Here is a 26,827-nt window from a genome sequence, read left to right as displayed (position 1 = left end):
CACCTTTAGGAATTCACCACCCTCCTCCCATTCCTGGCAAACTGTGAGCGAAAGCAGGTGCAGGCAACTATGGAGTTGAATCAGGTTTGACACTGACTCAATAGCAGTAACTGGTTTTTTGTTTTTGTTTTTTTATTATTTATTTATTTATTTTTGAATTTATATCCCGCCCTTCTCCGAAGACTCAGGGCGGCTTACACTATGTTAAGCAATAGTCTTCATCCATTTGTATATTATATACAAAGTCAACTTTTATTGCTTCCAACAATCTGGGTCCTCATTTTACCTACCTTATAAAAGATGGAAGGCTGAGTCAACCTTGGGCCTGGTGGGACTTGAACTTGCAGTAATTGCAAGCAGCTGTGTTAATAACAGACAGACTTAGTCTGCTGAGCCACCAGAGGCCCTGGTGAGAGGGATCTTGAAGTCCTAGTGGAAAATCAGCTAAATATGAGCCAGCAGTGTGCAGTGGCAGCTAAAAAAGCCAGTGCAATCCTGAATTGTATTAACAGAGGGATACAATCTAGATCAAGTGAGGTACTAATACCACTTTATAAAGCCCTAGTAAGACCACACCCAGAGTACTTCATCCAGTTTTGGTCACCATACTATAAAAAAGATATTGAGACTCTAGAAAAAGTGCAGAGGAGAGCAACCAGGATGGTTAGGGTACTGGAAACTAAAACATATGAAGAACGGTTAAATGAACTGGGCATGGCTAGTCTAGTGAGGAGAAGGACGGGGGAGACATGATAGCAGTGTTCCAATATTTGAGGTTCTGCCACAGAGGTGGGGGTCAAGCTGTTTTCCAAAGCACTTGAAGGCCAGACAAAGAATAATGGATGGAAATTGACCAAGGAGAGATTCAACCTAGGAATGAGGAGGAACTTTCTGACAGTGAGAACAATCAACCAATGGAACAGCTTGCCTTCGGAAGTTGTGGGAACTTCATCACTTGAGACTTTCAAGAAAAGATTGGACTGCCATTTGTCAGAAATAGTGTAGGGTCTCCTATTTGGGGGAGGGGTTGGATTAGATGACCTATAAGGTCCACTTTCAACTCTGTTTATCTGTTAAATCTGTTATTCTACAAAGCACCTGAGGGTAAGACAAGAAGCAATGGGTGAAACTAATCAAGGAGAGAAGGAACTTAGAACTAAGGAGAAATTTCCTGACTGAGAACAATTAATCAGTGGAACAACTTGCCTGCAGAAGTTGTGAATGCTCCAACACTGGAATTTTTTAAGAAGATGTTGGCTAACCATTTGTCTGAAGTGGTGTAGGGTTTCCTGCCTAAGCAGGGGGTTGGACTAGAAGACCTCCAAGGTCCCTTCCAACTCTGTTATTCTAAATGATTCTAAACATGAACCAGCAGTGTGCGCAGCAGGCAAAAAAGCCAGCCCTAGGTTGCATTAATAGAGGGGTAGAACCTTAGATTGTATTAACAGAAAGATAGAATCAAAATCAAATAAAGTATCATTACTACTTTATAAAGCCTTAGTAAGGCTACACTTAGAATACTACATCCAGTTTTGGTCATCGTATTATAAAAAAGATGTAGAGACTGGAAAGAGTGCAGAAAAGAGCAACAAGGAGGATTAGGGGCTGGAAGTTAAAACATAAAGAATGGTTGCAGGAATTGGGTTTGTCTATAGTGAAAAGAAGGACTAGGGATGGATGAGATGATTGCACTGTTCCAATATTTGAGGAGTTGCCACAAAGAAGAGAGGGTCAACCTATTTTGTGAAGCACCAGAAGGTAAGAGAAGAAACAATGAATGGAAACTAATCAAGGAGAGAAGCAACCTAGAACTAAGGAGAAATTTCCTAACAGTGAGAGCAATTAACCTATGTAATGGTTTGCCATTGGAAGTTATGGATGCTCTATCACTAGAGGCTTTTAAGAAGAAACTGGACAGCCACTTATCTGGAAAGGTGTAGGGTATGCTGCTTGTGCACGGGGTTGGATTAGAAGACCTCCCTTCCAACACTGTTACTGTTATTTCTGAATTACACAGAGGAAGTAATTAGGCTATCCATCTCAAATTGCCTCCGGGAATAACGCCTATCAGCTGTTCCATGCTATGGGAAACACTACCACTCATTGCCACCATCGCCGCTGCTGCATATCGCTGCCTCTGCACGCCCTGTTTTCGGCCTCTGTGCGTCCTGTTTATGGCCTCTGTGCGCCCCATTTTCGGCCCATGTCCAGGTGGCGGGAATTACCACCACCACCTATCCCTGCCCCCTGGAACAGGCCAGAAATGGGGCACTGGAAAATCTGACTTGGTTAGCCTGCTGTATGGCTCTGAAGTCTTAACTGTTCCTCCAGGCTTTTCAGCCAAGCAGTTAGGAGATCTGGTGATGCTGGTGATGTGGTTTTGTTTTGGGGTTATTGTTAATTCGGGCATCATGAGCTTGTACGTTTGTGAAGATTTTAAATTTTGTACATTGTTCAGAGTCACTGTTGTGATATGGGCGGCTCTTTAAATTATTTAAATAAATAAACAACCAGTCTGGGGGATTAGTAGACTTTTTTTGTGCAATTGTTTGGCCACTATGAGAACAAATTCACAAATTGCCCTTTTTCTTTCTTTTTCCCCTTGTATCTCACGCCCACTTTTCTCCATTCCCCTTCTTTCCCATAATTTCCTATTTCTTCTTCTCTTTTTTGGTATTTTATATAATAAAGTAAAACCTTAATAATGTAAATTGTGTAAATAAATAAACAACCAATCTGGGGGATTAATAGACCTTTTTGTGCAATTGGTTGCCCGTTATAAGAACAAATTCACAATCTGTTGACATTCTTATGTTCTAACAGGTAGATGGTATCTACTACTTCAGTATCTTCACTGACAGTTTTTAAAACTGGTTGTTGAACTTTCTTTATAGTTAATTTAAGTCATATCTTTTCAATATGCTTCTTGAAAAGTACTAGAGCTTGCAGATCCTTTGCATTTTCATCTATCAAAGCACTATCTTCAGCATAGTTCAGGTCATTGATATTTCTTCTTCCACTTTTAAAACCACATTCCTCTTCTTCCAGTCCAACTTCCCTCAGATAGTTCTGCTTCCAGTTCAGCAGATAGGTTGAATAAATGAGTGGAGGAGATACATGCTTGTCTCACTCCTTTGGCAGTCTTCTTCATTGTATTTTGTCCATACTATGGCTTCCCAATAGGTTTTGCATGAGGAGTACAGAATGTTCAGGAATTCCCATTGTACTAACTGCATTTCACAACTGTGTGGAAAGTTACTCTTAAACTCAAGGAATGGCAAATCTATATGGGGAGAAGGGTTTCCTCATTTTTAATGGAATACTTTTATACTGCTTTCATATAGAAGGCTGTTAGGTGTAAGTTTATATCATTTAATGTGTTTGCTAAATCAGACTAATTTTCTCTTAGATCATTGACATGTGTTTTTGAAATGTGGTACTCATAGTGGCATATAATTGAAAGAAACCTAAGGGGTCATCACGTCCAATCCCCCGCACACTGCAGGATTAACTATACCATCTCCAACAGATGCCTACCCAGTCTGTCTTTGAAAACCTCTAGTAAAGAGAGGAAACCATTCTATGCAATAACTTTTCCCACCAATTGACAATTCTTACTTTCAAGAAATTCTTCTCAATGACTAATCTGTATCTACTTTCCTTGAGGTTCCATCCAATTAATTCTAGTCTTAATCTCTAGAACAGGTGAGAATAATCCTTTTATAGCATTACAGCCCTTTAGATAGCTGAAGATAACTATCATATTTCCTCTCAACATATTCTTCTGCAACCTGAACTGTTCCTCATAGGACTAGGTTTCAGTTCTTTTACCACCTTGGTAGCCCTTCTCTGGAGTAGCTCCAGTTTATCAAAAAAATTTTTTTTAAAAAAAACGGAGGTTTACAGAATTGAATATATACTCCAAGTTAAGCCCACCCAAGACCCAGTAGAATAGGATAATTACTTTTTGTGACCTGGATTCTACATTCCTCTTGATCTCCTCAGGAAGCGGTTGGCCTTCTTTGCAGCTGCATTAACTGTTGGGAAATATTCTGTCTATGTTCGACTAATAAACCCATCCTTCTCCCATTTATTGTGCTGCTAAATGTATGGCTTCTCACGGGGCACATTTACTGAAATTATCTCATATGCCTCGTCTAGATCAAGCAGTCTAGAACAGATTATTCAAAATGTGTTGCCTGGATTCAGAAAAAGTTATTTTTGGTAATACTAATAGATTCTATGCTCTTTCACACCACCTTTGGCTGTCATTTTCCTCGTAACCCCAAACCAATGAAGTGAAAAGAAAAATGAAACCTTAACAAACAGAGCACCTTCTCTTATTTTTGTCAGAAACTCTTATTTCTGGATAAAAGAGGTAGCTACTTAAATTTCTTATCAAACTTTAAAACATGTTGGGGAAAGGATTCAGAAGTTCTTTAAAGTTACAGGCTCTGAGGATGGTCCAATTTGGATGATGTTAATATCAAAAGTGTGTACATCTTATCTTTGAAATGTATTCATTTCTTGGGGCAGGGGTAAAGTTTTCAAAGAAATTACTTAAACATATTCCAGTGCAAAAAATAAAACTTAAAAAAAAGGAAGATTTATATCTTCTGAACTAAGAGAACAATAAGGGAAATAATCTTCACTTCTTTTGTCTGCCAGTTCTATAAATCAGAGAAATTTTTAAATATCTCTGTTCAGGATTGGTCCAAACCACCATGCAATCTACTGTTTCACAAGATACAACTTTTCTGCTTAGTTAATATTCTGGTTGACTACAATTATTTTTCCATAAGAGGAGAATCAATTGTTGTATGAGCCTGTGAAACAGTTATGCCTGCCACTCAAGGTGAATAAAAATAGATGATTTTTTTTTAAATGAATTTTTAAAATTTAAATTGGATTTTTTAATTTAAATCAGACTTTTTTATTTTTATCAAATTTATTTTAATTAAATGTTTTTGGAGTAAAAAAATAATTTTCTATTTAAGATACTTTAATAATTTAGTTTATTCAGCATGAAATGGAGCTGAGCTTATGTATATAGCATGAGGCTGTATATTCTGCAATATTGGACCTGTCGATGAGTCAACAGCAGGTCAGAGGAGGAGTCGCTGTGGAACAGAGATGACAGTTGCTCTTTAAAAATTACGATTTAAATCAAACCTTTTTACTTGTGATTTAAATCGTGATTTAAATTGACTTGATTTAAATCAAATCCACTCTGCTGCCACAGTGTTTTTCCATTCTCAAGTTATCTAAGTAAAAAAAAAAATTTAAAAATGCTAAGAATATTGGCAGTCATAGAGCATCATAGCGCCATAGAATTAGTACTATTGCTAAAGATTTGGTGGCATTTTCTGGATTAAAAAGGGAATACAAATAGAATTAGACTTCTCGAGAATCTGTTGAAGAAAATGTGAAAACAAATACCTTTCATATATTTTCTGGGAGGTTTTGTGTGTGTGTGTGTGTGAATGGATCTCACAGAGCTGTATTTCCATATTCCCATCTATGATAATTATATTCTGTTCTCCCAATAGCAGCCAGTTATCAGAGGTGGCTATTCCAAAGTCCAAAACATCTGAAGCATCACTGATCATCATCCCTAACTTTATTAATACTTATCATTAATTCATCATCCTGATAAGCTTCTAATCTGACTTTAGCAGCTAGAATATAGGTAACCGTTTGAAATTATGATGCTGCTGAACAAAGGGATTTACTACCTGTGCCTAAAGTTATAGCCATTGCAGCCTCTTGCAGTCACATGAACAAAATTTGAACACTTAGCATTCTGCCCACACAGAGGTGCTGCAGCTCCGCCCATCTGCCTGTTTCCCTCCCATCTAGGCCCTGAACTGCCAGGGAAGTTCAATGGTATAGAACAGGAGTGTCAAACTTGATTTCATTGAGGACTGCAAACAGGTTGTGTTTGACCTCAGGTGGGATGGAAAGGGCATGGCCAGCTCAACATCACTCGTGTGGGGGGCACCTGTAGTGGCCAAGTGCTAAGGCAGGACTTCCTTTAGACCCTCCCTCACTCCCATTATAATCCTTCCTTCCTTAGTCCCCCGGAGCTTCGTTTTCAGTGGCAGAAAGGCACCATTGGCCGGTCCTTTATTGTTTCCAAGGTAGCCCCATGGGCCAAATCTAAGCACTCCATGGGCCAGATTCAGCCCACAGGCCTTGAGTTTGACACCCCTGGCATAGAACAAAGGAGCCACACCTCCATTCCCCACCAATCACCTGAAAGCCTTCATAGCAGACCGGAGGACAAAACAGCAGCCTCCCAGGAAATTCCAAACACCTGGGAAACTCTATGAATGTGGAGCAGCCATTATTCCACCCCCCCCCCCCCATGAAGCCCAAGTGCTTGAGAAACCAAAAACTTTTTAAACCATCAACCTTAAGAGCAATGCCCAGTCTGGCCCCTTTGCAAACAGATGTCGGGGTGGTGGTGGTGGAATACCAAACTTTCGCTTTTGGAATTGAGGGTGGCTCTGCATAGCCTTGGGAGGGTTGTAACTGTCTTTGGGAAAGTGAGAGCAGCTCTGCTTTTTCACTACAAAGCCATCTGACCCTTCCTTCTCCCAGTTTGTTGGCAAGTTGAAAAGCAATAACAGTCACAGGAAGCTTAAGTATTTTTTAATCTTGACACAGTGCTTTCCATAGACCAAAGTTTAATATTTTTTATTAAAGGACTTTTTTTTACAGAGTTAAAAGAAGCATGAAACAATATTTATTTTGTTATGAGGAAATTTAAGAAAGAAAAATGTTGAAAACAATAGAAAGTGAAAAGAAAGAAAAAGAAAAATTTGTATTAAATTAAGAACTTATTTTTTTAAAGCAGTTATAAAAAACTTGAAACATTTGCCCCCCTATATTGCATAACATGATTGTTTCTCCCCGTATTAAATTCTTATTAATCTGTGAATCCAGAAATCACCAGTTCGTTTTTATTGATTTTCAGCAAAAAGTATATAAAGGATTTCCAGCCTTTTATAAAAGTAGTTTTAATCAAACAAATCAATTTAGCCATTTCTGCAAAGTTCTGTCATCAAAGGAATAAAAGTTTTTATCGTTTTGGCAATATGCTCCTTCCCCCCCCCCCCCCCCACTTCATTGCATTTCTTTTGCAAATGTTTATGTTCCTTTTTCTTTTCTCTATTGGAATGGATCTTCTACTTTCTAATGGTATTTTTCGTGCCCTAATAGCTTTGCTTTTGGTGCTAATCAACCATATAGGCATCTTTTTGGATTTGAGGGCCATTTTCCAAATTTTAAGAATACATTGTACCTGAATCAATTATTGTAATTTTAAATAACAAATGTTCTGGAATTCCCACAACTAATGGAGAATTGGTTTAATTCAGAACTAACAAGCTCTCTCTGACCATACTATTGGCAAGTTCAGATGGTTCACTAATACTCAGCAAAGCATATTGTGTGGGAAGGGTTGTTATGTGTTACTTTCTAAATAAAAAAGCCACTCCAATATTGTCTGGACCTTTCAAAAAACTGGAACTGAACCAGGGTAAAGCATTCATAAAGTTTCTGCTAATAGATAGCAATGTGGAAATTAAAAAATCTTAAATCAGATCTGGTAGCCCTAGAGCAGGGGTTCTCAAAATCTTTAGTTTATCAACTCCTTCATAAAGTTTCAGATTATTTATTGAGATTCAAACATTTATTATATGAAACTAATTTAACAAAAACTAATAATAGCATTATTAGTTAAATACTGTTTAATAATAGTACTCACTAGGCAGACAAAAATGCCAAATCAAGTCTGAACATTTGGCTGACAGTGCAATAAACAATTATAATTTATTATTATTTCATTCATATAACATTCGCTCTATAAAATGCACAAATACTCCTACCCACCTTGGGTGTGGGGAGGAGTCGTCTTATAGTCTGTAAAATATGGTAATTTAAATTCTAACATTATAGGAACATGGAGAAAAAAATAACATTTACTATAGCCATTATACTGCAAATGCTGTAGTTCTATAACCCTAATAAATAAGTAATATTATTTTTTTTACCTCTGCAGGCTGTATATAGCTCTATCAAGAATGAAAAGCTACAGTGGGCCATGTGAGTACCCCTATTTAATGTCTATAGTAAAACTTATATTCCTTTTTTAAGAATAATTTTGTAATTTTGTCCTTTATTTTTTATTTCTACCTGTTTATTTTTCACATAAATCCAAGATATGTCTCTGAATGAAAATAAAATGTGCTGCTGTCTGCTTTAACATCTTGGTCTAGACATCTGCTCCAGTTTATTGTAATCATCAAGTGGATCATTGTCAAATATGGGAGGGGAGGGAGCCATCTTTTTAGTGGATATAGCTGTCTTCCTTAAAGAAAACTGAAATAATCTTGAACTGAATAATCATGAAATATTTTTTGAATACAGGTAGTCCTTGACTTACAACTGATCATTTAGTGACCAGCAAAGTTACAACAGACCCCCTAAAAGGTATATACATACCAATCCCAAAGTTGTGTCTGCTGCAGCACCCCTGCAGTCATTCACCCTTATGACTGATTGCAGAGATGCTACAGCACATATGCCCTCACCTATCACCTCACGCCCATCTTGCCCCTCCAGATCCACATGGGCACTGGGCCTGCTTTGCCACTCCACTAGGTTCTATGCAATATAGAAAAATAGGAAGGAAAACACAGCAAAAGTTATTATTGGTATTCCTCAACTTACTACCACAATTGAATCCAAAATGTCCATTGCTAACAGTTGTTAAGTGAGTTTTGCTCCATTTTACGATCTTTCTTACCACAGTTGTTAAGTTAGTAATCTGGTTGTTAAGCAAATATGGCTTCTCCACACTAACTTTCTTTTCAGAAAGTCATAAAAGGTGATCCCATGACCCCGGGACACTGCAACTGTCATAAATACATACCAGTTGCCAAGCGGCCACATTTTTATTATTTGACCTTGTGGATATTGGAACAGTTATAAGCATTTACAATGTTTTTCACACTTTCTTCTGTGCTGTTTTAACTTCAAATGGTCATAAACAAATGTTGTAAATTGAAGACTACCTATATCAGCGGTTCTCAACCTGTGGGTCGGGACCCCATTGGGGGTCGAATGACGATTTGCCAGGGGTCGCCTAAGACCATCGGAAATATGGGAAGTATACTTGCGAGTCGAAGAATCGCCCTCCAATGGTTGACTCCACAAGTCAGCTGCAGGCTCTTCAAATCGCTAGCCGAATTCGGTTTCAGGCGCGATGAATTAAAAAAGAGAAATCTTTGCTCTGATGTCTCCCTCTCAAACCAGCTGCAATCACTTCCAATTGCTAGCCTAATCTGGCTTCAGGCACGATAAACTTAATAGGGGAGGAGTCTCCGCTTTAATGCCTCTGTCCTCAAGGCAATCACAAGCAGTTCAGATCGCTAGCCAATATGGCTTCAGGCGTAATAAATTCAAAACGAAAATAATTTTATGGTTGGGGTCACCACATCATGGGGAATTGTATTAAAGGGGTCGCCACATCGTGGGGAATTGTATTAAAGGGGTCGCAGCACTATAAAGGTTGAGAACCACTGACCTACATTGTATATGAATGAGCCCAGTGAGGAATGAGTCGCCTAAGGGAAGAGACTTTGTCAAGATTTCAGTATGAGATAGACAAAAATAGGAGCTGAGAAGGTTTAGTGAAGATCTGCATTAATAATGACACTTTATGTATAGTATATGTAAATTTTCCTCTGGGTTTAAGAATAGTTTTCAAATATCGTTTCTCTTTGTAGCTGGGAAGTTTTCCAAGATCAGTGTAGGAAGTAATAATTACCTTGTGTATTTTTCTGGAGGTGAGAAAATTACTGAAGTAGAGAATGTTCAAAAAGGCAGATTTGGATGGAAATGTGCAATTATATTAAACTTTATGGTACCAAGCCAAAGAAATGTTCACAACACTAGATATGTAATATAGTTACTGCAGCCAATCAGAATATAACTATAAAAAAATCTGAAAGAGAAGCATACCTCAGCAATACACAGAAACTATATTCAGCTAAGGCTCACGCACGCACAACTACTTTTTGGTGCCCAGTTGGGACATTGTCCTTTACTCCTCTTTGAAAGGATCCAGTCTAAATTCCTACAAAAAAAATCCAAATGCAGTATTAGGGAGGGAGGCAGAGCTGATTACAATTCAAAAAGGTGCATAGATTTGCATCTTAGCATACTGGTTGAAGCTACTGGGATTTTTTTCCTTCCCCATGAACTTGAGGTTTTTGGGGTTTTTTTGAGGATAGTTATGAATCAGAATGGACCAGGACAATTTAATAAAAATTCCCAGCTTAGCTTTTCTACAGAGGTGTTGTTAATTATGAGTGTGCACTTCATGCATTTAAACTACTATTAACTAGAAGTCCAACAGAACCAGACTGCTTTACTCAATAGTTTTTTACTGAGCAGTTACCCATTTTTAATCACTGAGATATTCACATCAACTAGCGAGGCGCCTTGTGGGGTGCCGCAGGGGTCGATTCTCTCGCCCCTCCTGTTCAACATCTATATGAAGCCGTTGGGTGAGATCAGTGGCTTTGGGGTGAGATACCAGCTGTACGCTGATGACACTCAGCTGTACTTTTCCACCACGGGCCACCCCAACGAAGCTGTTGAAGTGCTGTCCCAGTGTTTGGAAGCAGTACGGGTCTGGATGGGAAGGAACAGGCTCGAGCTCAATCCCTCCAAGACGGAGTGGCTGTGGATGCCGGCACCCCGATACAGTCAGCTGCGGCTGACTGTTGGGGCGAGTTATTGGCCCCAAGGGAAAGGGTGCGCAACTTGGGTGTTCTCCTGGATGAACGGCTGTCGTTTGAAGATCATTTGATGGCTGTCTCCAGGAGGGCTTTTCACCAGGTTCGCCTGGTTCGCCAGTTGCGCCCCTTCCTTGATCGGGATGCCTTATGCACAGTCACTCATGCTCTTGTTACCTCTTGCTTGGATTATTGCAATGCTCTCTACATGGGGCTCCCCTTGAAGTGCACTCGAAGGCTTCGGTTAGTCCAGAATGCAGCTGCGCGGGTGATAGAGGGAGCCGCACGTAGCTCCCATGTAACACCACTCCTGCGCAGACTGCACTGGCTGCCTGTGGTCTTTCGGCTGCACTTTAAGGTTTTGGTTACTACCTTTAAAGCGCTCCATGGCTTAGGGCCTGGGTACTTACGGGACCGCCTACTGCTACCTCATGCCTCTCACCGACCCGTACGCTCACACAGAGAGGGACTTCTCAGGGTGCCATCCGCCAAACAATGTCGGCTGGCGGCCCCCAGGGGAAGATCCTTCTCTGTGGGGCTCACCTCTGGAACGAACTTCCCCTGGTTTGCGCCAAATACCTGACCTTGGACCTTTCAAAAAACTGGAACTGAACCAGGGTAAAGCATTCATAAAGTTTCTGCTAATAGATAGCAATGTGGAAATTAAAAAATCTTAAATCAGATCTGGTAGCCCTAGAGCAGGGGTTCTCAAAATCTTTAGTTTATCAACTCCTTCATAAAGTTTCAGATTATTTATTGAGATTCAAACATTTATTATATGAAACTAATTTAACAAAAACTAATAATAGCATTATTAGTTAAATACTGTTTAATAATAGTACTCACTAGGCAGACAAAAATGCCAAATCAAGTCTGAACATTTGGCTGACAGTGCAATAAACAATTATAATTTATTATTATTTCATTCATATAACATTCGCTTTATAAAATGCACAAATACTCCTACCCACCTTGGGTGTGGGGAGGAGTGCGTCTTATAGTCTGAAAAATATGGTAATTTAAATTCTAACATTATAGGAACATGGAGAAAAAAATAACATTTACTATAGCCATTATACTGCAAATGCTGTAGTTCTATAACCCTAATAAATAAGTAATATTATTTTTTTTACCTCTGCAGGCTGTATATAGCTCTATCAAGAATGAAAAGCTACAGTGGGCCATGTGAGTACCCCTATTTAATGTCTATAGTAAAACTTATATTCCTTTTTTAAGAATAATTTTGTAATTTTGTCCTTTATTTTTTATTTCTACCTGTTTATTTTTCACATAAATCCAAGATATGTCTCTGAATGAAAATAAAATGTGCTGCTGTCTGCTTTAACATCTTGGTCTAGACATCTGCTCCAGTTTATTATAATCATCAAGTGGATCATTGTCAAATATGGGAGGGGAGGGAGCCATCTTTTTAGTGGATATAGCTGTCTTCCTTAAAGAAAACTGAAATAATCTTGAATTGAATAATCATGAAATATTTTTTGAATACAGGTAGTCCTTGACTTACAACTGATCATTTAGTGACCAGCAAAGTTACAACAGACCCCCTAAAAGGTATATACATACCAATCCCAAAGTTGTGTCTGCTGCAGCACTCCTGCAGTCATTCACCCTTATGACTGATTGCAGAGATGCTACAGCACATATGCCCTCACCTATCACCTCACGCCCATCTTGCCCCTCCAGATCCACATGGGCACTGGGCCTGCTTTGCCACTCCACTAGGTTCTATGCAATATAGAAAAATAGGAAGGAAAACACAGCAAAAGTTATTATTGGTATTCCTCAACTTACTACCACAATTGAATCCAAAATGTCCATTGCTAACAGTTGTTAAGTGAGTTTTGCTCCATTTTACGATCTTTCTTACCACAGTTGTTAAGTTAGTAATCTGGTTGTTAAGCAAATATGGCTTCTCCACACTAACTTTCTTTTCAGAAAGTCATAAAAGGTGATCCCATGACCCCGGGACACTGCAACTGTCATAAATACATACCAGTTGCCAAGCGGCCACATTTTTATTATTTGACCTTGTGGATATTGGAACAGTTATAAGCATTTACAATGTTTTTCACACTTTCTTCTGTGCTGTTTTAACTTCAAATGGTCATAAACAAATGTTGTAAATTGAAGACTACCTATATCAGCGGTTCTCAACCTGTGGGTCGGGACCCCATTGGGGGTCGAATGACGATTTGCCAGGGGTCGCCTAAGACCATCGGAAATATGGGAAGTATACTTGCGAGTCGAAGAATCGCCCTCCAATGGTTGACTCCACAAGTCAGCTGCAGGCTCTTCAAATCGCTAGCCGAATTCGGTTTCAGGCGCGATGAATTAAAAAAGAGAAATCTTTGCTCTGATGTCTCCCTCTCAAACCAGCTGCAATCACTTCCAATTGCTAGCCTAATCTGGCTTCAGGCACGATAAACTTAATAGGGGAGGAGTCTCCGCTTTAATGCCTCTGTCCTCAAGGCAATCACAAGCAGTTCAGATCGCTAGCCAATATGGCTTCAGGCGTAATAAATTCAAAACGAAAATAATTTTATGGTTGGGGTCACCACATCATGGGGAATTGTATTAAAGGGGTCGCCACATCGTGGGGAATTGTATTAAAGGGGTCGCAGCACTATAAAGGTTGAGAACCACTGACCTACATTGTATATGAATGAGCCCAGTGAGGAATGAGTCGCCTAAGGGAAGAGACTTTGTCAAGATTTCAGTATGAGATAGACAAAAATAGGAGCTGAGAAGGTTTAGTGAAGATCTGCATTAATAATGACACTTTATGTATAGTATATGTAAATTTTCCTCTGGGTTTAAGAGTAGTTTTCAAATATCGTTTCTCTTTGTAGCTGGGAAGTTTTCCAAGATCAGTGTAGGAAGTAATAATTACCTTGTGTATTTTTCTGGAGGTGAGAAAATTACTGAAGTAGAGAATGTTCAAAAAGGCAGATTTGGATGGAAATGTGCAATTATATTAAACTTTATGGTACCAAGCCAAAGAAATGTTCACAACACTAGATATGTAATATAGTTACTGCAGCCAATCAGAATATAACTATAAAAAAATCTGAAAGAGAAGCATACCTCAGCAATACACAGAAACTATATTCAGCTAAGGCTCACGCACGCACAACTACTTTTTGGTGCCCAGTTGGGACATTGTCCTTTACTCCTCTTTGAAAGGATCCAGTCTAAATTCCTACAAAAAAAATCCAAATGCAGTATTAGGGAGGGAGGCAGAGCTGATTACAATTCAAAAAGGTGCATAGATTTGCATCTTAGCATACTGGTTGAAGCTACTGGGATTTTTTTCCTTCCCCATGAACTTGAGGTTTTGGGGTTTTTTTTGAGGATAGTTATGAATCAGAATGGACCAGGACAATTTAATAAAAATTCCCAGCTTAGCTTTTCTACAGAGGTGTTGTTAATTATGAGTGTGCACTTCATGCATTTAAACTACTATTAACTAGAAGTCCAACAGAACCAGACTGCTTTACTCAATAGTTTTTTACTGAGCAGTTACCCATTTTTAATCACTGAGATATTCACATCAACTAGCGAGGCGCCTTGTGGGGTGCCGCAGGGGTCGATTCTCTCGCCCCTCCTGTTCAACATCTATATGAAGCCGTTGGGTGAGATCAGTGGCTTTGGGGTGAGATACCAGCTGTACGCTGATGACACTCAGCTGTACTTTTCCACCCCGGGCCACCCCAACGAAGCTGTTGAAGTGCTGTCCCAGTGTTTGGAAGCAGTACGGGTCTGGATGGGGAGGAACAGGCTCGAGCTCAATCCCTCCAAGACGGAGTGGCTGTGGATGCCGGCACCCCGATACAGTCAGCTGCGGCTGACTGTTGGGGCGAGTTATTGGCCCCAAGGGAAAGGGTGCGCAACTTGGGTGTTCTCCTGGATGAACGGCTGTCGTTTGAAGATCATTTGATGGCCGTCTCCAGGAGGGCTTTTCACCAGGTTCGCCTGGTTCTCCAGTTGCGCCCCTTCCTTGATCGGGATGCCTTATGCACAGTCACTCATGCTCTTGTTACCTCTTGCTTGGATTATTGCAATGCTCTCTACATGGGGCTCCCCTTGAAGTGCACTCGAAGGCTTCGGTTAGTCCAGAATGCAGCTGCGCGGGTGATAGAGGGAGCCGCACGTAGCTCCCATGTAACACCACTCCTGCGCAGACTGCACTGGCTGCCTGTGGTCTTTCGGCTGCACTTTAAGGTTTTGGTTACTACCTTTAAAGCGCTCCATGGCTTAGGGCCTGGGTACTTACGGGACTGCCTACTGCTACCTCATGCCTCTCACCGACCCGTACGCTCACACAGAGAGGGACTTCTCAGGGTGCCATCCGCCAAACAATGTCGGCTGGCGGCCCCCAGGGGAAGATCCTTCTCTGTGGGGGCTCCTACCCTCTGGAACGAACTTCCCCCTGGTTTGCGCCAAATACCTGACCTTCGGACCTTTCGCCGCAAATTGAAAACGTATTTATTTACTCGCGTGGGGCTGGCTTAAGTTTTTGTTATATTTTTAAATTTTAAATTTTTTTTTTGACAACTTTTTTTTTTATTGAAAAAGTTTAAAAAAAAACAAAGACATTTTCGCCCCTTTTTTCCCCCTCCCTCCCAGAAAACCCCCTTCCCCCCTCCCCCGGCTTCCCGGGTCAATCACAAGGTATTGTTATACATAAACCAAACATAGAATAAAATTTTCCCTTCCAATCCAATTAACCTCATCCAAAGCTTTTCATCTCCCATTACATAAAATAACTTTCTAATTATTCAAAGGCAATCTGATATTTCTTAATCTGATATCTGTTTTGTAGATAATCAATCCATTTTTTCCATTCAATTAAATATCTTTCCTGCGTATTGTCTTTTAAAAAAGCTGAGATTTTAGCCATCTCAGCCAAATTAATGACTTTCAGTATCCATTCTTCTATTGTAGGTACCTCTTCTTTCTTCCAGTATTGTCCAATCAACAGTCTTGCTGCTGTTATTAAATTCAGAATCAGTTTAGTCTCAATCCCTGTACAATCCGTTATAATTCCCAAAAGGAAAAATTGTGGCAGGAACTTTATCTTCTTCTTCAGTACATTTTGAATAATCCACCAAATTCTTATCCAAAAGGCCTTAATTTTCTTGCAAGTCCACCAAATATGAAAATATGTAGCGTCATCACAATCACACCTCCAACATTTCGCTTGGATATTAGGATACATACATGATAATTTTTTGGGATCTAAGTGCCATCTATAAAACATCTTATAAAAATTTTCCTTAAATTCTGTGCTTGTGTAAACTTAACATTTCTAACCCAGATTTTCTCCCATGTTTCCAACATTATTGGTTCCTGAATATTCTGTGCCCATTTTATCATACAGTCCTTTACCAAATCCTTTTCGAATCTATTTCAAGCAACACATTATACAATCTCTTTATATGCTCCTGGGTCTGATTTCTAATTTGCTTTATTAAATTTTCCTCCCTTTGCATTATACCAATTTTTTGATCTTCTTTCCATCTAGCACTTATTTGCCCATATTGAAACCAAGTATAATTCCTCCCTTCTTCATTTAATACCTGTAATGATTTTAATTGCAATCTACCTCCTTCAGCATACAAAAGTTCTTTATAAGTAATCATTTCCTGTTTCTGTTCTATATTTATATTCTCTATTGCATGTCTAGGGCTCGCCCATATAGGAATCTTGTAATCTAATTTATAAGAATGTTTTTTCCAGACCAAAAGAGCACTTCTCAACACATGATTCTTAAAAGCCCTATCCACTTTTTTCATAAAATAAATATGCATGCCATCCATATAACAAGTCATAACCTTCTATATTCAAAATTCTTTCCTCCGTTAAATTAAACCAGTCACTTATTACTGAAAGGGCTACTGCTTCATAATATAGTTTAAAGTTAGGCATTTTTAAGCCACCTCTTTCCCGTGAGTCCTGTATTATTTTCATTTTAACCCTCGCCTTTTTACCCTGCCATATAAATTTATTAATCCCAATCTGCCAATCTTCCAAATTTTTATCCTTTTTAATTATTGGTATCATCTGGAACAGAAACAAAAATCTAGGTAACACATTCATTTTAATAGCCGCAATCCTTCCCAATAGCGACAACTGCAGTTTTTTCCAGACACTCATATCATTCTGAACTTTTTGCCATAGCAAGTCATAATTATTCTTATAAAGTTTCTTGTTCGATGAGCTAATATAAACCCCTAAGTATTTAACCTTTTTTACCACCTCAAATCCTGTCATTTCCTCTAGTTTTTGTTTCTGTTGTATAGACATATTTTTAATTATCACTTTTGTTTTATTCTGATTTATTTTAAATCCTGATACCTTTCCATATTTATCAATTACTTCCAACAAAAATCTACTTGAATTTATAGGATTTGTTAAGGTAACCACTACATCATCTGCAAAAGCTCTAACTTATCACCACTATTGTTTGTTTTGACTTTGGAACCATTATTAGATAAAATAAGAGAATTAACGAAAATAGAGGGAATTAAGATTAGGCAATATGAGTACAAAGTTAAATTTTAAATTTTATATTTCTAAATTTCTAAATTATATTTCTAAATTTTATATGAATTTTAACGGGTTTTTGGATTTTAAATGTTTTAAAGTTTCGGCCAACTGTATAATAAGTTTTTTAATTTTGTTTTTAATTGTATATTGTTTGTGTTTTATTCTGGCTGTACACCGCCCTGAGTCCTTCGGGAGAAGGGCGGTATAGAAATCTAAATAATAATAATAATAATAATAATAACAACAACAACAACAACAACAACTAACTCTAATTAATAATAATAATAACAACAACAACAACAACTAACTAACTCTAATTAATAATAATAATAATAATAACAACAACAACAACTAACTAACTAACTGTCTCCAGATTCGAAAGGGTACTAGTTTAAATAGGCTTTAATGTTCTCCCTATAGCAGTTTTGGAGGGCAAACCTTAAAAAGTTCTCTATGAGTTAAGATCATAGACCCTGCAAGAGGCTATTGAAATGACAGCCATTTCCCATTATTACTATATGAGGGTACAGTAATTTTCTTGGGCTCCAAGATCACCGCAGATAGGGACTACAACCAAGAAATTAAAAGACGCTTGCTCCTGGGGAGGAAAGCTATGGCAATTCTAGACAGCATATTAAAAAGCAGAGTCATCACCCTGCCAACAAAAGTGTGTATAATCAAGGCTATGGTTTTCCTAGTTGCAATATATGGTTGTGAAAGTTGGACCATAAGAAAGGCTAAGCGCCAAAGAATTGAGGCCTTTGAACTATGGTGCTGGAGAAGACTCCTGCGAGTCCCTTGGACTGCAAGGCAATCAAACCAGTCAGTCCTAGAGGAAATCAACCCTGACTGCTCTTAGAAGGCCAGATCCTGAAGATGAAACTCCAATACTTTGGCCTTCTCTAATGAGAAGGAAGGACTCCCTGGAGAAGAGCCTAATGCTGGGAACGATTGAGGGCAAAAGAAGAAGGGGACAACAGAACGAGGTGGCTGGATGGAGTCACTGAACCAGTCGGCGCGAACTTAAATGGACTCTGGGGGATGGTAGAGGACAGGAAGACCTGGGGTAACATTGTCCATGGGGGCCCGATGAGTCAGACACGACTTTGTGACTAACAACAGATATGAGGTACAGTAATAATGGGACATGGCTGTCATTTCAATAGCCTCTTGCAGGGACAGTCTTAACTCATATGAGGATCCTGGGAATTGTGGTCTGCCTCATAACTTCTTACCTGGTAGAATACCCAGAAAATTCTGGTCATTTTTATGTGTAGTTCCTATTATCAGATCAGTATGACTTGGTTTCCCTGAATATAGCTGAATTCTGTTACACTGTTAAACATACTCTAACTGCCTACCTAAGAATCTGCCATCAATTGGAACATTCTTATCTTGTTTTGTGTTTCTATACTTACTTTTATTTTTAGCACATTTCATTTGAACTCTGATCTGTGACTATATTAAATTATATCAGTGAACTCAATAAGAGTAGACGACTATCAGTACAGGTAGCCCTTGTGACTATTCAAAATTACAGCAGATCCTCCAAATGGTACTTATGACTTGGTTCCAAAGTTAGTATGCCACCCCATTACATGACCAAATTTCAGGTTTTCTCCACTGGCCCCATTTATAGCCATGTGCAGTATCCCACAGTCACATGACTGCAGTTTACATTTTTGTTGAAAACCATCAAAAATGCCCCATACAAGCAATGGGTTTACAAAAGGGCCACAGGGTTCATTAATGATGGCTTTGTTCTGTCTCCACTATATGTTAGCCTGTGTGCAGCTCAATGTGCAGCTAAATCCACCTATCCTCCAATAAAACAGACCATGTGCGTAGATCTGAATGCTTTATTGAAAGAACAGGATATGGTAAAACTAGGGAAAATAGGAATGCATACAGTGAGAACCAAATATAAGATTAGCAGTATTGGGTTACTGCTGAACATAACAATTAATAAATACAAGCAATAAGAATCTATCCAGCGATGCTCTGTGTGTGGGATGTGGGCTTGTCTTTGGATGACCATGTGCCACAGATTAAAATGGATTCTTTCTTGTGCTTCTGCCTTCTCCAAATGCTAAAGGAAATGGAGTCTGGCTTTCCAACGTGCACTTGTTTTGAGAGTGCAGGCTGATGGGTAATGGGGTGGGGTTAGTTTCAAACAATATACTTGGTATTTTTTTCTCTGGCCACTAGATGGGGCTAGAGAGCAACAATAGTATATAAAAGTTACCGTATATACTCGAATATAAGCCGAGGTCCCCAATTTTACCCCAAAAAACTGGGGTAAACTGGGGACTCGAGTATAAGCCGAGGGAGGGAAATGAGGCAGCTACCGGTCAGGGAAACCCTCCCTCCCTCAGCCGAGAAGGCTGGCGGCTCCCCCGCCCCGCCCTCTCACTGCACCGGCAGGGCTTCCCCGCGCTAATGCAAAAGCCCGCCAAGTTTGCGCCATCCGGTATAATGTGAAAAAAAGAAGGAAAAAAAAAACTCGAGTATAAGCCGTATATACTCGAGTATAAGCCGAGGGGACGTTTTTCAGCACAAAAAATGTGCTGAAAAACTCGGCTTATACTCGAGTATATACGGTATATGCTGGAACATGACAGGCTGCAAAAAAGGTGGCAAAATTGGGTTTGATCATACAATGACCTGCTTTATCATCATCACAATTTACAATTGTAAATATGAAGCTCCATTATGGTCCTAAGACTACCAGTAATATCTCACATTCACTCTCATTCATTCAGATCTTACATATTCAAAACCTTTTCTTTGCTGGCCAGGCCATAAAAGGATGTGAGAAGTCACTTAAGAACTCTTTGAGATGAATCTTGATGGGGTGAAAGAGGGGCACTTTGGAATTCTCTTCTGTCAAGTTTTCTTCTATAATCAGTTTTGGATTACTCAGATGAATTGCTGGGTTACCTCAGTATCATAGACTTTGTCATGATCATCAAAACCTGGTGAATTTTTTTTCCTATGGCTATTCCATGATGATGGGGAGCGCAAGAACCTCAGAATGATTTTCTTCAAATAATGTTATTAAAGTAGGAATAAGGAATAAAAATTATACAAACTACAAAAATATAAAAGAAAAAAGATTCCTCCTTCATCCCAACAAAATGCACAATTTTAAATTTATTGCCATATTTTAAGTTGTAATCTAAACTTTCTTCACCCTATATCTACTAAAAACACAATCCAAAATAGTTATCATTCATTCCTTGTCAGCAAAGGTCCAGTGAAAAATTAGTAATTAGTAATAATCATTAGTAATTAGTAAAAATAAGCCAAATTTTTGTCACTTCTCAGAAAGCCCTTAGAACCTATTTCTTCTATATACCCAGTAAAAAAAAATCAACTCTCTTTTATAAGTTAATAGTTCTATATCTTCTGCGGACATGAAAGTACCATCCTGTTTCATTTGAAAGTCCAATACATCCTTTTCTGCATCCCTCTCCTTCCTTGTCATATATTAATTTATTTTATTTATTCATTTCAGACTTATCCAGAATATCTTGTTCTTCTTTCATTGCATTCTTAACTATTTATCAATCATTTCTGAGAGTTTCAAAGAACTTTTGTCAAAAATCTTCATAAACTTCTCTTGGCATTCCATGAACAAAAAAATCATTGTTAAAGAGTATTTTTTCCATTCTTTGTTATCTTCTACCTCCCTCTAGTGTCCAACTCTAGTATCCAACTTTTAAAATCCTATTATCTTGTTCCAAAGGTGCTTTTCAAAAAGCAACTGGACTTTCATGGGTTTTTTTCCCCCTGAAAACATTCTGAGTTTTCAGAATTATTCTGAATTTTGAGAACTAGAAAATTAGTTCTGAGAAGAACTGAAGAAGCTTATTCGATGAGAAATGAAATATTTTCAGGAAAAAACCTTCAAGAAAATCTAGTTGGCTTTTGAAAAACACCTTTGGAACAACCATGACCTGGATGATTGAAAATCTCCATAGACATTCTATTATCTTACTTTATCAAGCAAAGGGGTAAGTACCAGTGCCACTGTCTCATGAGAAAAAAATGTTTCAAAAAATTCAAGATATGATTCCAAGTCTATCTGTCATCCATCCCACTTAGCTCTCTCAAAATCATCACAGTCAAATAGATTCCTAATCAAATAGTTTCCTAACCAAGCCAACTGACAAGTTTCTTGTCCAAAAGGTAGAGAAAGGAATTAGAGGGACAGCCATATTGGACTTAATTATTACAAACAGAGAAGAATTAATAGAGGGAATTGAAACTGCAGGAACCTTGGGTGAGAGTGACCATGTCATACTAGAATTCAATATAACGCAAATACAAGCAATAGAACACCAGAATCCTAGACTTAAAAGAGCTCATTTTAACAAGTTCAGAGAGAACTTGGGAACTTGGGAAAGATTCCTTGGATGAAAATTGCTTTGTTGCTAAAATGTTGCTGTAGAAGCTTAATAAAGACAACTAGTTACTTTCTACCGGTTTCAACTCCCTTCTTCGCCCAAATATAATATTCCCGCATTTCAATCTCTTCCCTCTCCCTGTTGCTAATGTCAGGGTGGCAAGATGCGAAGCGAAATGAGCAGAATGGCAGCCATGACACCTTAATCCAGGGGTGAAATGCTCCCGGTTTGCACAGGCTCTCCCAATTAGGTAGCGATGGCAGCTGCTGGTTCGGAGGACCGGTAGCAAAAATCCCTGGCCCCGCCGCCCCTGCCTCTGCTGAGCCGCACCATCAGCAGAGCTTTTTTTTTACTTTTAAAAGTTTTTCTTCAGCCGAAACATGCCTTTAAAAGTAAAAAAAAAAAAACCTCTGATGATCGCGGGGCTGAGCAGAGATCAAAACCCTTTAAAAGTTTTTTTTAAAAAACCCTCTTCAGCCGAAGGGGGGAAAAAAACAAGAAAAAAACCCTAGGATTTAAAAGCCTCCTCTGGCGATCCCAGAGGAGTTTCCTGATCCTCACAGGCTTTTAAACTCACTTTTTAACAGCCCCCACTTACAAGAGCCCCCACCCATGCCCAGCCAATTCTCCCTCCTCACCTATAATTACTGCTCCTTTCCGGCTGCAACTGCATGCTTTCTTCAGCTACTGAAGAAAAAAAAAAGCTTGCTTTGACTTCCTGCTTTGCTGGCTGAGGAACTCTGGGATTTGAAGTCCACAATAAAATAAAATAAAATAATAAAATATTTGTGCAGCTTTCTGAGATTTGGTGTGTTTCTGTAGTGTTTCACTCTAACTACACAAACACACAAAATCTCAGAAAGCTGTATGTGGCATTTTGTGTGTGAGGTGTGTGTGTGTAAAGTGTGAAAGTTGGTTTTTGAGCTTTTTGTGGCTGTAAGTGTGAAGTGCAGCTGTTTTTACATTGTGTGTAAGTCAGTTGTGTTGTGTTGTGTGTGTGTAAAGTGTGAAAGTTGGTTTTTGATACCTCTTATTTTTTATACTTTGTTTATTATTTTTATTATTTATTGTTATTGGCCACGCCCACCCAGTCATCTGACCACCAAGCCACGCCCACCAATTAAGCCACGCCCACAGAACCAGTAGGGAAAATTTTTAGATTTCACCCTTGCCTTAATCCATTGTAAAACTTTTCAAAATTCATATTCTATATACCCTTTTACTGTATAATCCAAAAAATAATATTTTCTAAAATCATATTTTAAAATCCTGTCTCTAAGGAGAAGCAATTAACCCAGTGAAGGGAGTATAATGTATCTTTCTGAAAGTCTTAATCCTTCTAAAGCCACAGAAAAAAAAATCCAAAGTAATTAAGAATTGAGGTTCGGTCAAACCTAATGTCCTCAAAAAGGGCTGTAAGCGGAGATAGTTCCTCCCTCAACTCCTAACTCCTCAGCCCATATGAAATGATTATTCCTGCAGTTTACTCACAAGGAGAAGGTGAAAGGAATCACATGGACTATCTCAAAGTTTTCTAATGATCCAGAGAGAATGAACCCTACATCCCATGCCAATCTCTGTCACAACATCATCCCACTGCAAAAGGGATATCCAACTCACTATTGCTGTCAAGAAGTGTTGAGCAAATATTTTTCAAGAATTTGATATTCCATTTTAACCTGACTTGGAAATTTGCACAACATAATATACTTGTCTACATGCACACTTTCAAGTTTTTCTTCTCTAAGACAACTGTTTAAGTCCTGCTGCTAAGTTGTCATATAGCAATACTTAGTAGCAGTAAGCAGTATCATCATCATTATTATCATCATCATCATCACAACAACAACAGAGTTGGAAGGGACATTGGAGGTCTTCTAGTCCAACCCCCTGCCTAGGCAGGAAACCCTACATCATTTCAGACAAATGGTTGTCCAACATTTCCTTAAAAATTTCCAGTGTTGGAGCATTCACAACTTCGGCAGGCAAGTTGTTCCATTGATTAATTTTTCTAACTGTCAGGAAATTTCTCCTTAGTTCTAAGTTGCTTCTCTCCTTGATTAGTTTCCACCCATTGCTTCTTGTTCTACCCTCAGGTGTTTTGGAGAATAGTTTGACTCCCTCTTCTTTGTGGCAACCCCTGAGATATTGGAACACTGCTATCATGTCTCCCCTAGTCCTTCTTTTTATTAAACTAGGCATACCGAGTTCCTGCAACCGTTCTTCATATGTTTTAGCCTCCAGTCCCCTAATCATCTTTGTTGCTCTTCTCTGCACTCTTTCTAGAGTCTCAACATCTTTTTTACATCGTGACGACCAAAACTGAATGCAATATTCCAAGTGTGGCCTTACCAAGGCATTATAAAGTGGTATTAACACTTCACATGATCTTGATTCTATCCCTCTGTTTATGCAGCCCAGAACTGTGTTGGCTTTTTTGGCAGCTGCTGCACACTGCTGGCTCATATCTAAATAGTTGTCCACTAGGACTCCAAGATCCCTCTCACAGTTACTACTATTGAGCAAGGTACCACATATACGGTATCTGTGCATTTTGTTTGGGGTTTTTTTGGCCTAAATGTAGAACCTTACTTTTTTCACTGTTGAATTTCATTTTGTTAGATAGCGCCCAGTGTTCTAGTCTGTCAAGATCTTTTTGTATCTTGAGCCTATCTTCTGGAGTGTTGGCTATTCCTACCAGCTTGGTGTCATCTGCAAATTTGATGAGTTCCCCATCTATCCCCTTGTCCAAGTTATTAATGAAGATGTTGAAGAGTACTGGGCCTAAAACAGAGCCTTGGGGTACTCCACTGCATACTTCCCTCCATGTGGATGTAGTTCCGTTGAGGACTACACGTTGAGTGTGATTGGTCAGCCAGTTACGAATCCATCTGGTGGTGGTGCTGTCTAACCCACATTTTTCTACTTTATTTAGTATTTAGTATTTATCATAAGGTCCTCAAATATCTGTTATTTGTTTTTTATAGTTAAATTGTTGCTTATCGGCTGACAGTCTTATATTGATTGTGTTAATATGATTTTTTGGCATTCTCGTGTAGTTCCTGCCCTGATTAATTTGCATTTACTGGAGGTTGTAATTGAGGAGTTATAATAGGATGAGATACATAGGTTGGAACTCTTCCTGAAGATTTTTATTCTTTAAAGACCCTGGCAATTAGTGTTTTGTCAAAAGGCAAATAGGAAGAAATAAACTTAACCCCTGGGAACCCTTGGTTAATACTCAGGAGAGTTTAGTTTGTTTCTAAAAGTTACACCAACTATTTGTTTATCACTACTCATCACTGGAGACTTTTAAGAAGAGACTGGATAGCCATTTGTCTGAAATGGTAGGGCAGGGGTGTCAAACTCAAGGCCCATGTTGTAACCTAGGCTTACTAAGTCATTAAAACACACGAATAGTCCCAAAAACCTCTTTTATTGCAACTGCTGTGAATTACTTTCATTCACAGTTGAGTCCCAATTAGTTCCAAAAAGTCCTTTGGGAGAAGTCCTTCAGGATAATCTCCAACCTTTATCTCCCTTGACATGCTGCCAAAGACCTACTTGGCAAAGCCACACGGAGTCCAGAATCAAACAGAGATGCTGACTCGGAACAAAATTAACAAGGTTGCTTTCTTGCAAAGGGCCCACGTGTGTTTGCTCCTTTGTTAAGCCTTATGGGAGGGGCCAATCAACTCCAGGCCTTACTCCCGAGTTGTCCCTTTTGTTTTAACTGTTCTTGCCTTCTGGCAGCTCTGCACAGGTGCACACTAGGAACAGGCTTCTCTGTTTCTCTACCTCTCTGGAGGCTCTGGAGTCCACACATAACTCTCAGATGGCCCTGGCCCCATCTCTGCCTCCAACACAGAGCCCTCTTCCAAGACTTCCCCAGACTCCAGGACTGGCCCATTTCCTCCCCAGCCTCCTCACTGTCGGACTCCGCTGCCAGCTCTGCAGGCTGCTGGCAGACTACAACAGGCCACGGGCTGGATCCAGTTCATGAGGTGGTTAGATCCGGCCTGCAGGGCTATCCTGGAAACAGTGAAAGACCGGCCTGCAGCACCTCAGCCTAGCCCAGGCTGACCAGGCGCTGATTTGAGCAATGTTGAGCTGGCCACGCCCACCCAGTCCCCCATGTTCAACCACAAACCTGAGGTGGCCCTCAATGAAATAGAGTTGGTATAGGGTCTCCTTCTTTAGCAGGGGGTTAGACTAGAAGACTTCCAAGGTCCTTTCCAATACTATTTGTATCCGATATTCTATTTATTCATCAATATTTATTTGATGCCCATCTCCATGGGATGGTTTACAACAGTAAAATGTAAAATTATTTTTAAAAAACCATAAATACAACAGGACTACCCATATAAAAATATAGGAAATAAAACACTCTTGTTTTAGGTAATATTCTATATGATACTATCATTTTGGGTGGCAGTTTTAAACTGGAAATGATAGTCACTTGTGTAAACGCTATATGACAGAATTCATACTGATGGATTGCATGGTTTTGCTCTTTTAAGAAACATAATAGATCCCTCATAGCTGGGATATACAATATAAATAGAAATTGCTAAAGAAGCTTGTTCCTTAGGAAGAAGAACTCAAGATAAAAAACCTAAAGAAGGTTATTCAAAATATTTGGGCTTCAATCTCTAGCAAAATCTCAGTACATTGGACTAAGTTGAGCAGTCAGAAAAACATTCTGGAAAAAAGTAATGCCAAATAACGTTGTCACCAGAAGTAAAGATTCTTTTAAAGGAGATTCTGTCTTTATTAATCATTCTGATTAGAAAATTAAATAGAGGTAGAAATAAGAATACACACCTCTATATGAAGCAATAGTTAGATGGAAAGATTAGAGGTTGAAAAAGGGTATTATATGTTTAAATAATGGAAAATGGTACTTGAATGGCGTATTGTGACTTTGAATAACTAAATAATGAAGGGCTATGCCTTATATAAACATGTGTATTAATATTAGGATTAGCAATAGTGAGCTGATTAGAAGTTAGAATAGAAGTAGAAATAAGAAATGGG

At 39.0% G+C, this 26,827-nt stretch overlaps 1 protein-coding gene across 1 annotated transcript in view; it reads left to right on the top strand.

The window, feature by feature from the left end:
- The window catches only part of PSD (pleckstrin and Sec7 domain containing), an 89,216-nt gene that overhangs the window by 42,475 nt on the left and 19,914 nt on the right, over positions 1–26,827 (top strand). Inside the window, exon 10 of the mRNA XM_058187994.1 lies at positions 8,066–8,109. Within this exon, the coding sequence (XP_058043977.1) occupies positions 8,066–8,109 (44 nt within the window). The remainder of the gene's footprint in view (positions 1–8,065; positions 8,110–26,827) is intronic.

This window comes from Ahaetulla prasina, chromosome 6 (genome assembly GCF_028640845.1).
Source record: "Ahaetulla prasina isolate Xishuangbanna chromosome 6, ASM2864084v1, whole genome shotgun sequence".
NCBI classification, from domain to species: Eukaryota; Metazoa; Chordata; class Lepidosauria; order Squamata; family Colubridae; genus Ahaetulla; species Ahaetulla prasina.
The sequence above is the reverse complement of the archived record's forward strand: the minus strand, read 5'-3'. Positions and strand labels throughout refer to the sequence as shown.